Below are 15526 nucleotides of genomic sequence, written 5' to 3'. Positions count from 1 at the left end.
GTGATGTCACTCAACATGGCATTGAGAAGAGATGCCCACAGTTAGCTTTCATGCGTGGGTAGGGGAATTACTGAGACTTCAAGGACCTGGTATCCCACTCTGACTGCTGGGTGTTTTCTTAGGTTGAGTCCTGGGGATCCCAATTGCCTTTGTCCTGATCAATGTCAGTTAGGCAGGAACCCTTCATGGTTACCAGTGAGCTGTTAGGCTTGTGCCCTTGGACAGGAAGTTTGGCAATGTCCTTCCCTTGCTGAGGTATCAGAAGGAATGAGCCAATAATTACTAAGCCTATCCCACTCAACCTTCTCTCCCTCAGATCCTGTGAGGAGGGGCCCAGGTGGGATCAGGAGACTAGGACCAGCCCAGGGCAGCCACTGACTATTTCTCTCAGATTTGTCTGTTATGGACATTTTATGTAGAAGAACAATTGTGTGTGTGTGAGAGGGGGGGGGTGGGGAGAGACAGAGACAGACAGACAGTTGCCCAACAGCTGATAGACATTTGGATTATTTCTGCTTTTCGATGTTACGAGTATTGCTGCTGTGAACATTCTTGTGTAGGTTTTATATTAACATATTTTTATTTCTCTTAAGTGTATTCTTGATGGCAAATTGCTGAGTCACATGGTAACTGTACAGTTAACCTTCTGTGAAGGTGGCAAACTGTTTTCCAAGGTGGCTGTACCAGTTTACCTCCCTCAGCCCTGTGGGGCCCTCTCTGGATTCTGAGCATCTCCATGCTTCTGATGGTAGCTATCTTAGTGGGCGTGAGTGGTCTTGCTGTGGTGGTACCGACAGCATCCCACTGTAGCTTATATTGACATTTCCCAAAACCTACATTTTTTTTTTTTTCTGATAGGATCTTGCTGTGTAGCCCAGGCTGTCCTAAACTTACTGTGTAGATCAGGCTGGCCTCAAACCCATGATCCTCCTGTCTCTTGAGTGTTGAGATTATAGACATGTGCCATGACCAGCTTTCTAATAGTTTTACGTATTATTTTCATTTATTTTACTATTGTGTATGTGTGTTTGTGATCATGATGTGTATGTGTGGAGCCATGGAGCTCATATAGAGGTCAGAGATAACTTTGTGAGTTAGTTTCCTCTTTCCACATTTACATGGGTTCTGTGAATTGAATTCTGGTTACCAAACTTGCATGGCAAGCACTTAACCACTGAGCCATCTTGCTGGCCTTGTTTTGTTTGGCCTTTTTAAAGCAGAGTTTTACAATGTAGCCCAGGTTGTTTTCATATTCACTGTGTATCCCAGCCTAGCCTCAAATTCAGTGATCCTCCTGCATCTTAGAAGTGCTGAAATTATAGGCATACACCACCATCTCTAGTTTTTCCGCAAAAGTTAACTTCAATCCACCTTATTGGATTCACTCTATCAGAAATATTCCTTCAACACATCAATTTGAAAATGAATAATTCACATTTCCTTGTGTGGTGTGTCTAATTCACACTGGCCACATTTCATGCACTTGGTAGCCCACCAGTGACTCCTGGTGCAACAGGGGGCAGCACAGGCTTAAAAGACTGAGTTGGTGGAAAGGCGGGGGAGGTGGAGAGATTAGGGAGAACAGGGCCGGGGAGCAGAGTGGTTAGGGCTTGAAAGGAGCAGTGGAATTGTCCTTTCAGATGGAGGGCAGAGCCCAGGAGGGGCTCTGGAGTGCAGCTTTTCTGTGTTTGCCCTTCAGTGATGAAGAGCTGTGTCAGAGATTCCTGAAGGAAAACAACTGGAATATCTTCCGGAAGGATCTGCTGCGGCTCCTGGTGAAGCCCCTGGACGAGCAACAACCATTCATCCCGATCCAGACCAAGAAGAAAGATATCTACGACCCTAGGTCTTTGATGCTGGATTTGTGTAACCTCAACAAGAAGGTGAAAGAGCATTACCCTGTTTTTATGGTGTCCCAGAAATACCTACCCCCTTTGAAGATTGTCCAAACCATTTCAGCACCCCGGCACAAAATTCAAGAACTCCTACCTCAGTATAAAAATGCAGGGGTCCTTCTTTAGAATCAATAAAGTACATTGGGATTGGCTTCTCTGTTTTCTGGATGACCAGACGGGAGTTGTGGGCTTAGGATGGGGAAGACTGGAGGACTGAGCCAGTAACTTGAGAGGCATGGTCTCCCTTGACACTTATGGGACATAGTGAGGACATGGATGCCCAGGAGGCTGGGGTATGTCTATTACCAGGGAACCCAATGTGACCATTCCTCATCTAGACCAGCCTCCTTCAGCTCAATCAATAGACGCTGCACTTAATCCTTGCTTTGGGGACTATGGGGACAAGAAGGGCAGGAGTGTCGTAGTGTTGACACACCTGGGAAGAGGGACCTTAACTGAAGAATTACCTTTATTGGACAGGCCTGTAGGCGTATCTATGGAACACTTTCTTGATTGTTAATTGTAGGGTATTGATGTTTAATAAGAAACAGGAGAAACAAATAGGCCGAATAGATGTTTATTCAGGGAGAAATAACTTTCAACATAGACAGATGGACACCAGCAGGTTCCTGGTCCCAAGGATGCCTCCGGATGTACCTCTGTCCCAGTGCTGCAATCAAGAGAGCTCTCCGAGCCCCCTCCTCAGCCTTAGTTCCCCCAGGTCACGTGGGGCCCTGTCTCCACCCCCCAGTGGGCGTGGTCTATGCCACAGGTGCAGACAAGGTGAATATCTCACTACAGTAGGGACCCAGCCCATGGTGGGTGTTGCCATCCCTGGGCCTGTGGGCCTGGGCTATATAAGGTAGTTGACCACGAGCCTGGAAGCAACATTTCTCCATGGCCTCTGCCTCAGTTCCTGCCTTTGGTGTCCCTGGATGATGAACTGTAACCTATAAGCCAAATAAACCCTTGCTTCCTCAAGTTGTTTTTAGTCATCGAGCTTATCACGGCAACAGACGCCAAACTAGGACGTGATCATCCAGAGATGAAACGCTGTGGGTTGGAGGACATCCTGGGCGGCACGAACCCATGTCAAAACACAGCACCAAACAAGTCTGAGGCATCAGCAGTCCTGTAAAGATCAGGTACCACTGTTGAGGGCTAGGGAAGTGGGAGGGGCGGGGGCTCACTATGGATCTCTTTGGACTGAGGGCAGTGACTCCGAAATGGTGTCGAAATGGTGTTGTGGACGTCTTCATTCATGGGAGGTGTGTTTATTGGCTGTCGCTCTGGGGGTACCTTCAGAGGATGAGAAACTAGGCAAGGGCTCTGTGGCTGGAAAGAGCCAGACTTCAGGCTGCATAGGTATAGAGACCCTACCTGGAAAGCCACAATGAGAGAGGAGAGCTGAAGGGAAGGGCTAGAAGGAGGCGGTCAAAGGAGGAGGTGGAGATGTGGGGACAGAGGGAATGAGGAGATAGGAGAGGAAGGGCTGATTGAAGAGCACTGAGGGATAAGGGCCCTGAGTCAGGTGTGGGCTTCAGGAACTCGGAACAAAACACAGTTCTCTAAGGTCCCAGTGCAGTGGCAGGATTGGGGAATCTCATTTTGTGTTCACAAACAATGGGGAGCTTGTGTGTGGCTGCTCCTATGAACTCAATGACCAAGCATGCGTGGTTGGGCAGTGTGAGCTTCCAGTGCTGAATTGTCTTAAGGTCAAACACATTGAGAGTACTTGGTACACACCAGAGGTTGTTAACACCATTTAACCATGGTCCGTATCACCAGGGATAGCCTCCCCCACCAATGGAGCAAGCATCAGAACTAAGTCTTACAATAAGGAATAAAGGTCATCAACAAATGGTTTGGTGTGCAAGGGGCCAAACTGGCATCTCAGCCCATGCCACCCTCTTCTCTAATGACCTGGCTAATATCAACATTAAGAGGTACCTTGAGCTCAGGCGGTGGTGGTGCACACCTCTAATCCCAGCACTCGGGAGGCAGAGGCAGGTGGATCTTTGTGAGTTCGAGGCCAGCCTGGGCTACAGAGTGAGTTCCAGGACAGGCTCCAAAGCTACACCGAGAAACCCTGCCTCGGAAAAAAACTAAACAAAACAAAACAACAACAAAACCAAACCAAACAAACAAACAAACAAAAAAGAGGTGGCTTGGCAGAGATCTGAAATGTCCCTCACCTGTTGGTAGACAATGGGAGAACGCTGCTTAAAAGGAAATTGGAGGGGCAGGGGGTAGAGACAGTCAGGGTGGGACAACCTCTGAGCTTGCAGGTTGAGGGCTGAAGAAAGGGCATTTGCCAGCCCCTCTGTACTTTGCTCCCACTGACACTCTGCCACAGCTATCAGGGGTGAGCATCCATTGGGGAGGACAAAGCAGTACTTATTTGGGAGAGTTCATTCAGAAGGTAGATATGCTAGCAAGTGTTAGCAAGAGATTATGGTTTTATATTGCAGACTCTTGGACAGGGCACAAGACCCAGGAAGCCCACACTCCTATTCCTGAGAAAAGGAAAGGGGCTGGGTCCAGTAGAATATGACTGCACTCAGGAGGCTGAGGCAAGAGGCTCATCACAAGTTTGAGGTCAGCCTGGGCTATGAAGTAAGTCCAGGCGAGGAAGGGATGCACAATGAGACCCTGTGGAAAATGAACAAAAGGCAAACACATCAGAAGAACCTGTGCTTTAAGCAAGACTGTGTAGTACCGTGTGTCTTCTGGTCTGGTTCCTGTCGTCATTATTGTTTTTGAGACAGGTTTCTTTGTGTAGACTTGGCTGTCCTGAATTAATTCTGTATACCAGCCTGGCCTCCAACTTTCGGAGATTCACCTGCCTTTACCTCCCAAATGCTGGGAGTAAAGGTATGTGCCACCACCACCCAGTCTGATTCCTGTTGTTATAATGAAACGTCCAAGGCTGATTTATAACAAAAGGTGATTTATTTAACTCATGGTTCTCAAGGCTGGAAGTCAGAGCAGCATGCTGTCAGTTCTGGTGAGGTCCTTCTGGCTGTTCAGCTGACAGATGGCCTTACAAACCTGGGAGTCTAAGGGAGGTCATATGATGAGACAAGAATCTAGAGATGGGACAGACTAGGCTTGTCCTTTTATGATAGGCTACTCTTGAAGAAACAATCGGGGATCATGAAAACTACCTTAGGGTCAGGCATGGTGGCACACACCTTTAATCCCAGCACTGGGGAGGCAGAGGCAGGTGGCTGTCTGAGTTCCAGGCCAGCCTGGTCTACATAACAAGTTCTAGGCCAGACATAACAAGTGAGACCCTATCTCAAAAACAAAACTAAACGAAACCCTTGAGGGTAGCACCTCTTCAGATCATCGAAAGGCCTCCCATGTGGCCCCACCCACCCCCTTTGTCTCTGTGTGTGTGTGTGTGTGTGTGTGTCTGTGTGTCTGTGTGTCTGTGTGTCTGTGTGTGTGACGGCCCCTGGGCTGGAAACTCACTGTGAGCCAAGGATATGCCCTCCAGTTCTGCTCTTCTTGCCTTCAGCTCTGAGTCCTGGGACTACAGGCCTGTGTCAGCATGCTTAGTTGTATGTGATACTAGGGAATCCAACCTGAGCTGCACCCCCATTCCATAGGCCCTGCTTGACTCAACACTGTCACACTGTCACACTGGAACCAAGCTTTCAACACATGAACCAGCTGGGACATACTCAGACTAAATGATAGCAAAAGGCTGACACTTGGCTATTAACCGGAAGGCAGTATTCCATTTGTTAGAGAGGGAGCCTGAGGCCCAAGAAGGCAAAAGCCTTGTCTCATCCCACTTGCCTGCTAGGTGGCTGATCCAAGCAGTCTGTGTGCCTTCTCCACGCCCTGCCCACTCCTGCTCAGTCAGCTTTTGAGTGTGTGCACTGTTATGCCACTGTTACTCATCTGTCCCCAGCAAGCCACCTGTTTTCTAGAGAGAAATTCTGTGTTCCCAGCCTTGAGATTACACTAAAGAGAACACTCTCGCCCTCCGCCATGATTTCCCATATGTAAGTAGGCACACCCAGCCAAAAATAGAGCCCCCGGCAGTAAAAACTTCCACTGTTGGGGGAGATGGAAAAACCCATTTGAGAAACAAACATAGGGGGTATTGCCAGTGTTTATTACCGAAGAATTTTAAGAGCCATCATGGAGGAATTTTTTTTATAAATTTATTATGTACACAGAGCTCTCTCTGTATGTCTGCAGGTCAGAAGAAGGCACCAGGTTTCATTACAGGTGGTTGTGAGCCACCATGTGGTTGCTGGGAATTGAACTCAGGACCTCTGGGAGAGCTGTCAATGCTCTTAACCTCTGAGCCATCTCTCCAGCCCCTGCGGAAGAATTTTACCTTACAGTTCTGGCAACCCTAAGGGTGAGATGGAGGGATGTGACTTGAGAGTGGCATACCTGGAGGCCAGGCCACTTCACCCTGGTTCCTTGCTGATGATTAGGATGTCAAGGCTGAAGTCTTTAACAAGGGACTTGGTTGCAGGCCTGTGGCTGGCCTGTCAGACCAGTTTCTAGTGGCGGAGGAATGGGGCCAAGAGGAAGAGGTATTCATGGCGGCGGCTGCTGCTGCTGCTGCTGCTGCTGCTGCTGCTGCTGCAGCTGCTGCTGCGGGACTGTGACCTTTGAACCCTGCATAGGAGAGAGCTGGGGGCAGTGAGAAGTGGCTGTGGAAGCTATGTGTCCTTTCTAGAGGTCCTTACTCTCCTGTCAAGTTTGACCGCCTTTCTTAGTTTGTGTGTCCCAAATAAAGCAACATACTTGGTTAGAAGGATGATCTCTCTCAAAAGAGGACTAGTTGTCAGTCAAGGGTGAATGAGTAGCTTCAGTTTCCTACTAGACTTCCAAATAAGCTCTCAGTCAGATTTAGCCAACAGAAGCCACTTTAAGTGGTGGCTTCCCTGGGCATTGGTGGTGCACATCTTTAATCCCAGCACCTGAGAGGTAGAGACAGGTGGATCTCTGTGTGCCTGGTCTGCAGAGTTAGTTTTAGGACAGGCTCCAAAGCAATAAAGAAACCCTGTCTCCAAAAACAAAAACAAAAGAGCTGGCTTATATGTCATTTTGGTATGTCCCCATCATCCTGTAAAAAACAAGATGTCGGGATGCTTTTGTACTTGCCCTTGCTGTAGTCCTGGGGTTGGTCTTTTCTCTATGATCACACTCTTTACTAAGGAGTGATACTTAGGAAAGTTGGGTCCTAGCTTCTTAATGAAAGATAGCTTTGAAAGGCCCAGCGTTACCTGGGAAGGCAAACCTCATCAATCTTGGGGGTGGGGTGGATACCTGATTTCTGCCCCAAGATAGAGATTCAAACCATGTGCCTCCCTGAAGTTCAGCTCAGTCACCCAGCACCTGTGTCAAAGGGGCATCAACAGGAGCAGGTTAGATCTAAGCTGAAGTCAACTGAAGGGGTTGTTTGCCCCAGCTTCCCAGCTCACACAAGTTCCAATAGGACCTTGAGAAGTTGAGGATAAAAATCCCTGCACTACCACACCAGCTATTCCTAGACTGACCGGGCAGGGCTGAGTGCTGTTGCATCTGACTTCATCCAGTCCTCTGGTTTGGTCAGTCACAAACAGAGGGAACTCCATTTGGAAAACTGGCTCCTCAATGGGTGCATGTACCAGCATGTTGCACAAAGCAACAGTGCAAAAAGCTGGATTTCCAGCAACTGAGTGAACAAGACAAGACCTAATCCCTGCTCCCTGCTAGGTAATTTGCTGTATCCTATGGCTGCAGTGTGATTTAATAGTGGCTTTGAGGACAACTGGCAAATTGTTCTAAATTCAAACAACTGGGTTCCAAATTCAAGAGGTAAGGACGGCTAGGGAAAGGACACACATTGTAGGTGTCAGGCTTTTACACTCATGTCTGCAAAAGCATAGGGAAATGTGAAAACACCCAATGAAATTTCACACCAATTATCCAGGGAGGGGAAGCTAACACCCAGGAGGGAGGAAAGCATGGAAGAGACCTCAGCTACCTCAGCCCAACACATGAACAGATTCCACGGATTACACTCTTTATTACACAAGCAGTACAGACTCCATGTTAAACTTTTAAAAGAAGCTTTTATTTATTTTGTAGTATTTGCATTACAGGAAACAAAACACAAAAAGCCAAAAACAGTCTCCCAGTCTCAAGCAGCTCAGCTTGATGTGTCCTCCTAGATGCTGCAAATGTACATACATTCAGCTGAGATTATACAGTATGTACCATGCTTTCCCCCACGTTGTGAATATTCACCGACTAAAAACCCCACGCTACAAGAGTATTTTGATAACCAAGAATACAACATGCCATCTCAATCTGTCAGACAAAACTGTAATCCTGTCTTCCTTGGCAACAAAAATTTCATAGAAGACAAAAATGGCAGCAGGCTTCTAGATAGAAGTATTGGCGAAGTTACAATTAAAATTCTGCATTCCCTCAATGCTCAGCTTACCAGGAAACACAAAGCAACAGACCAACTAAGTACAGCATTCCTAAGTTTATCATCAGATCTACATATTTTAGTATGTATGTAGGTGTGTTCCTGCTCAATAAATGTATTCCTGTGGAGTACTGAATATGCACTTGCAGTAGGGGTCCTCAGGATGTCAATCTCACAGGGCTGCAGATCTTGCCCTGTGAACCTCCCTGCCCCTCAGTCAGCCTAGCAACATGAATTAACTCACTGTCCAGACATGGCTTAACAATATTTAAGAGGCACCTATGTCTCCGTCAACCTATGAAGCTATACTTTTAACCATATGTTCTCGTTTAGGACATTCCTGCAGTTCAGATGTTGTTGGATGAACTTTGTGTACAATAAACACAAGTATCTTCCCATATGCACATATGGAACCCTGCGTACAGCTCTCTGTCTTCTGGATGCGGTGGTCCTAGCAAAGAGACCCTCCTTCATCCACCTTCTCTGCACAACTCCACTCCAGGATGATTGTCCTGACAGAATTACAAAGGTCACCCCAGAAGACAGCTCTTCCTTTGGGCACTGGGAGTTACCCTCTAATTGGTAACATTCAGCATTAACAATGGCAGACAGTGGAACCAATCCATAGGCACAGTGACTTGCTCTGCACTATTCTTTCCCCTACCCACCACCTGGTAACAGTATCTATCTGCTCAAAGACAGGATTAACAATCCCACCCCCCCCCAACCATTCCTATGAAATAATCCTTAAAAGGTGTTAACCCTCTATTTTTTTTACCATTTTTACAATTATTGATTAGTACATGTGGGCACATGCATGCCACTGTACCTGTATGGAGGCCATCAGACAACTTGTGAATCAGTTTTCTCCTTTTATCATGTAGACCCTGGAGATAGGTAACTCAAGCCACCAGCTGGGTGCCAAGCGCCTTTACCTGCTGAGCCCCCACCAGTCCATTCTGCACATTTTCTGACTGTTTTGAGACAAAGTCTATGTAGCCCTGGCTGGCCTGCAACTCACAAGATCCACCTGTCTCAACCTGGGATTAAAGGTGTGCATTACCACACCAAGTGTATTATGCACTTAAAGTCTAAAGACTAGATGTTTCCAATAACATTTCTGTTTCCCCAGGATATGTACAGTGCAGTACAGTAAATAAACTGCATCTATAAATAGCAATGTTCTGGTCTAGAACCTCTCCCATCTCTCAACTCAGGGGTCAGGTTTATGTAACTTTTTTTTTTTGGTGGAGTTATTAATAATTTCACTTCCTAAGTGGTTTTAAAAGTTTTTTCTATGAATTTTAACACAACTTTAAAACATGTCTTTTCATTAATTCTACTTTGTCATACACTGGCAGCCTCTTCACCACCTAGGAAGACTAAGACTTGCCTGGCTTCTGCATATACCATGCATTGCACAAATAAGATGCACAGATAAAAGGGACAATGGCTAATCTTGCATTACCAAAACTTACATTAGGCCCTTCATATGCTTTCTTCCTCCCAAACCAGCACAAGTCTATACTGCTCAGAAGTAGTTTTAGCATTCCATTTCCAAAAGACAATATTTCATCACAAGTTTAAACAGGATAATCTACAACATGTATTATTTACTACATCTACCTTTAACATACTTTGTGCACTTCTAAACACCTAGAAGGGCTAGGTGTTTCAGATGAGGACATAAATGTGTCCCCTATATACAGAATAGTGTTGAAACCACACACACATAACAATGGTTAGAACTCAAAGTGTCTTCTGCTGAGAGCATTCCGGTCTCCTGCCTGCTTTTGCACCAGCCCTTCTCCTGTGTCATGCTGACACAGGCACCTGTCACTGGGATGATACTTTCACAACTCCTTTCAGAAGACAGCCTTGCTATGACTTTTAACACAGAGTATACACAATGTGCTAGCTTACTAACTCTTCTTTTGTTATACATTAGCAACCTCTTTAATGCCTAAAACTAGATATCATAAAATCAGGCCCCCTTTGTCCAATATGTACAATATATACAATATAGCAAAGTTAAATGAAATGTATATAACATACAGGGTGATGGGTAAGCTAAAAGGATCTATCTAGCACACTAATGGAATTGTTTTGCAGTTTCTTCCTCCCCACCTCCTCAATCCACTGAACAAGTACAGCTGGTACTGTTCTCAGAGGTGGGTTAGCAATTCTATTTCTAACATAGTATCTCCAGTTTTTCAAAACCATTTACACAAAGTTTTATTCTACTACTTCTACTTTTAAATGTACCAAACACTTTAAAAATATCTAGAAATACTAGGTATTTCATGTAAGAACTTATCTGCTATTCACACTGCACAAGTAAATAAAACTATGTAAAGCAATGGTTATGATCTGAGGCATCTTCTAAATATAACCATCTGGGCTTTTGACCCACTTTCTTCTTTCCCTTCTCTCTGCCCTCAAACCAGTAGACAAATATAGACATATGTAACACCTAGAAATTGCTGAACAAATTCACATCCCCCAAATCATTTTACAGAGCAATATTTCCTATAAATTTTAACAGTGTACACAATGTGCTAATTTTACTATTTTGTCACACGATGGCAACCTCTATAACATTTAGAGACTAGAAGCTGAAAATTTTAGACATATTTGTCCACTATATGCAGTATACACACAGCAAAACAAAATGCAAATATACAGAAAGGGCATCTGAAAAGATCCCATAAAAACACACTAGCACATGACCTCGCTGCCTCCCAGCCCTTCCTCTCTACAACACTAAGCAAGTACAGACAGCACTACTCACATAATTCTAGCAAGATATTTACAAAGTGATTATTTTACTACCTCTACATTTAACATACGTTGGGCACTTCTAAACATCTAGATAGACCAGATGTTTCAAGTAAGGACTGTTGTCCACTATGTACACAGCAGTCCAGTAAACGGCACACATGTAACAGTAATAATTAAAAATTCTTAACGCAAAAAGAACAATTTTAACACAAAAGTACAAAATATTGTTCTACTACTTCTACTTTGTCATACACTGGCAACCTCTTTAACATCTAGTGACTAGATGTTGTGAATAGGACTCCTTTGTCCTTTATATATACTATGTACACAGGAAAGCCAAACAGGATGGGACAGTGGTTTCTTGCCCACCCATGGAGTAGTGACTTAGAGCTCTACGTTTGCACAAGAAGGAAACTAGGGCATAAACACAATGTGGTCAACTCGGGAGGGCTTTAGCTATTCCTCCCCAAACATGATTTCAACAAAAACGTATTTACATAATGTGTTGTTTTACTACTACTACTTATAAAATATGTCAGGCACTTTAGAGGATCTAGAAAGATATCCCCCCCCCCCCAAAAAAAAGCTTGGCATTGTCCAAACACACACACACCCACACCCACCCACACCCACACCCACACACACACTCTCACACACGGAGGGGGGATTGAAATGAATAAAATACACAATACAATAGAACACACACACACAAAAAGACGTCTTCAACGACCAATCTGGCTCCGGACCTCCTCTTCCTCCTGCTGGGTCCTCTAACGGATTGAACAAACAAGGACGGGTGTCGCTCCTGGGGTCTTTTCTAGAGGTGGCCCAAACAATTTCATTGCGAAGTCACTTCTAGAAGACACGTCCACGGTGTTTTTAAAGACGACTGGGTACACACATGTGATGTCCTACCTCTACCCTGCGTCGGCAATCTCTACAGCTACATGTCCAGATTTAGCCAAAGGTCTCTCTATAAGGGTCGGGGGAAAGGTTGAGAGCAGCTTTTTCATATTATATACAAGGCCTTCTACGGCGGCGGGTAAATCTTCGCCAGCGTTTCCGACTGGCCGCAGGCGATGTCACGTCCCGGCTTCTCTCGGGTGGAAGGAGGACCCGCGGCCCCACAATCGATCGTTCCTCCGGCCGCTACTAAGGGCTCGGCTCACCTTCCTCCAGGACCGTCGAGGCCTGTTCATCCAGGTCTGAGGGCTCGACAACCGGGCGGTCCCCTCCCAGCGATGGCCGAGTGTTCCTGCGCAGATCCGCCGCCTCAGGCTGCAGAGGCCCCGAAGGGCCCCATTCTTTCCGCCATGTCACGCCCGCTGACACTGGGCGAAGTCCTCGAAGGCCTGGCTGGGGCTTCTCCAGGGGCCCGGCCCTGGAGAGCAGGGGCCGGTGGGGTCGAGGAGGCCGCGGGCAGAGGTCGCTGCCATCGCGGCGCTTCGTTGGCGGGGGAAAGAGTCGCTGTAGGATCGCGGCTCGGCCGGGCCGGGGGCTGCTGTGAGGGCTCGGGGTCCTGGGGTCCGCAGGATGTAGACCGAAGCTGCTCCCGGGCCCCCCGGCTCACCCGGCGCAGGCCGGAGGCCGAAGGGGCCCGGAGAGTGGAGGCCGCACCGCCTAGATCGCCACGCTCTCTGCCGGAACTGACTTGGCAGTTCTCCTTGCTCAGATAGGAGCGGCACCGGAAGTCCCCACAAACACCACCGGAGAGCTACAGTTCCCCCAACTGCAACGTTCCGGCCAGAGGCGGAGCGCCTTGGGCAATCCTACTGGAATACGACGTGGTGAAGCGGGGAAATGGGGGACTTTGATCTCTTTAAATCTTCTGTAGAGGGACTGGAGAGCTGGCTTAGAGGTTAAGAGCACTGGCTGCTTTTCCAAAGGACTCAGGTTCAATTCTCATCATCCACATGGCAGCTGACAACAGTCTTGCAGCGTCAAGATCTCACACACTTACACAGACATACATGCAGATTAATTACCAATGCTATATATGTTTAAAAAAAAATCTGTAGAAACCAGGGGCCAGGAAGGGGGGCAAAAGTGGACTAGCAGACCCAGCAATTTGGTATGCTTTATATAAATATTACAGCCAAACTCCTAACAGCCCGAGCACTTCACTAGGAATGGCTAGTCTCACTAGAAATGGTGATATTAACTAGTTACCTAGTAAGATAGTGAACTGACTGACTCTTATCTATTCAAATACAACCCCATAGTATTGTTCCATGAGACTAGGAAGGTGAGTCAGCTCCCCACGCCCATCATCCTTCTCCTACTGTGTTTCTGTGCAGTGTTGTGTGTGCACACACTTGCTTGCCTACCAACATAAGATTTATTATTGTTGTTGTTGTTTTAAAGCTAGGGACTCTCACTGCCGAGAAATTTACCAAGAAGGGAGTCCCAAGGGCCTGCCTATCCTGCCTTTCCTAGTGGCTGGGATTATAAGCATGTTCCGTCATAGCTGTCTTTTTTTTTTTTTTTCCCCAGATGCTTTCTGGGCTCTAAACTCTGGTCCTCTTGATTTGCAATACACACTGATATGATCTTTATATTCTAGTAGTAAGACAGACACTAAACATCCTTAAGATGAGTCTAAGGACAGGTAGCAGAAATGCCTTGGAATAACTAAATATGCAAAGGATATTGAGGTGATGGACAGGGGACTTTGAAACAGTCTTTTGTTGTTGTTATGGTGTTTGTTTTGCTACTGTGTGTGTGTGTGTGTGTGTATTCCATATATTTCTGGCTAATGTGGAACTCACTGTGTAGACCAGGCTGACCTCAAATCACAAAAAAATGTTTGCCTCTGCCTCCTGAGTGGAACAAAGTCTTGAAAGAGGCAAGGAATGGCCAGTCATGGGGAGTGTCAGGGAAGCGCTTCCCTAACAGAAGAGAATAGAAAAGAGTTAACAGGCTACAAAGCTACCATAGACCAAGCCTACTCCACAAATAGCAAAATACTAGAGAATCAGAACTGGTCAATGTATACAAAGGCAGAAATGAGAGCTACTGAAGGGCTTTGCATTGCACCATATGAAAGACAGCTGAGGTAGGGACCAGGGCAAAAGCAGGGAGACCTTATAGTAGATCACTGCAGTCAACCTGAGGAAGTATGGTATTGCCTTTTCCTAGTTTCAGCTACCCACAGATGAACTGCTTCCCAGAATGGATAATTACGCAAATAAGCAATGTGTAAGTTTTACATTGCCTATGGTTCTGAATAATGTGATGAAATACTTTTGTCTCATACCATTCATCCAGGATGTGAATTGTCTCTTGTCTGTCCTGTCCTCTCCTCAGTCACCTTCTCAGCTATCAGACTGATACATAGTGAGCACCCTCCACCGAATAGCCCCAACAACAACAACACTATCCTTGGGGCTAGAGCAATGACTATCTAGTGCCCTAGAGTTTGGATCCCAGCACCCACATCAGGAAGCACAGAATGCCTGTAACTATAACTACAAGGAGTCCAAAGCCACTTTTAGCTTCTATTAACACAACAGATAGAGAGACAGAGAGAGAGAGAATAAAATGTCATAAACCCCCACATTTTATTTAGTAATGTTTACAAAGTGGTGTTAACAAATTGGATATAGCAAAAAAGAAGTTATAGAGTGCTTCTTTTAGTGAAAAGGATGAACTTTTCTATTTGCCAAGGGGGGAAAAAATAAGTATTCTGAGGTTGATGAGATCTATAGTAAGAATGAGCTATATGAGCTCCCCACCCCCCACCCCCACCCCTACCTTTGTGTTGAGGATGGAACCTACAGCCTTGGACATGCCAAACACTTGCTCTACCACTGAGCCACATGCACGAACCACACCCTTAACCCGAGCTTAAGACTCTTGATTTGGACAGGATTCCCAAGAGAAATCAGACACTCAGAAAAACCTTTCTGATGGAAAGTTGTGAGGAGGCCATGGACTCTTGCCCATGAGACAGGGGAATGCCTAGAAAACTAGAGAACTTCTATCATTGCCAAAGCAGTTCCTGGGCTTAGTACCTGCAGGGGAGGAGTGATCTACAGGACTTCACACATTAGGGCTGGGTAAATAAGTGTCACAGTGACAAGTCAAGGAATAGGAAGTCATGGTCCCTATTCTGAGCTCTGGCTTCCTCAGCAGCCAAACAAGCTGGTATTCCTGGAACCCAGTGATGCGCATTTCCTGCTTTCTTTGTTGTTTTTTGAGACAGGATCTCATTATACTGTCCTGGCTGCCTGGAACTCACTATGTAGACCAGGCTGGCCTTGAACTCACAGAGATCCACGTGAGGGTATATTCCCAAGTGCTGGGATTAAAGGCTTGTGACACCATACTCAGTAGTTCTTGTTTTGTTTTGTTTTTTGAGAAAGGGTTTCTCTATATTTAGGCTTTGGAGCCTGTCCTG

At 46.2% G+C, this 15526-nt stretch overlaps 1 protein-coding gene across 1 annotated transcript in view; it reads left to right on the top strand.

Annotated features, from left to right (window-relative positions):
* Cnbd2 (cyclic nucleotide binding domain containing 2) overlaps positions 1-2046 on the top strand; it is a 42673-nt gene extending 40627 nt beyond the window's left edge. Inside the window, exon 12 of the mRNA XM_051188163.1 lies at positions 1700-2046. Coding sequence (XP_051044120.1) covers positions 1700-2021 — 322 coding nt within the window. The 3' untranslated portion in view covers positions 2022-2046. The remainder of the gene's footprint in view (positions 1-1699) is intronic.
* The last annotated feature ends 13480 nt before the right edge of the window (positions 2047-15526 follow it).

Source organism: Phodopus roborovskii, unplaced genomic scaffold (genome assembly GCF_943737965.1).
Source record: "Phodopus roborovskii unplaced genomic scaffold, PHOROB, whole genome shotgun sequence".
Lineage (NCBI taxonomy): Eukaryota > Metazoa > Chordata > Mammalia > Rodentia > Cricetidae > Phodopus > Phodopus roborovskii.
This window is presented reverse-complemented; position numbering and strand designations above follow the sequence as displayed.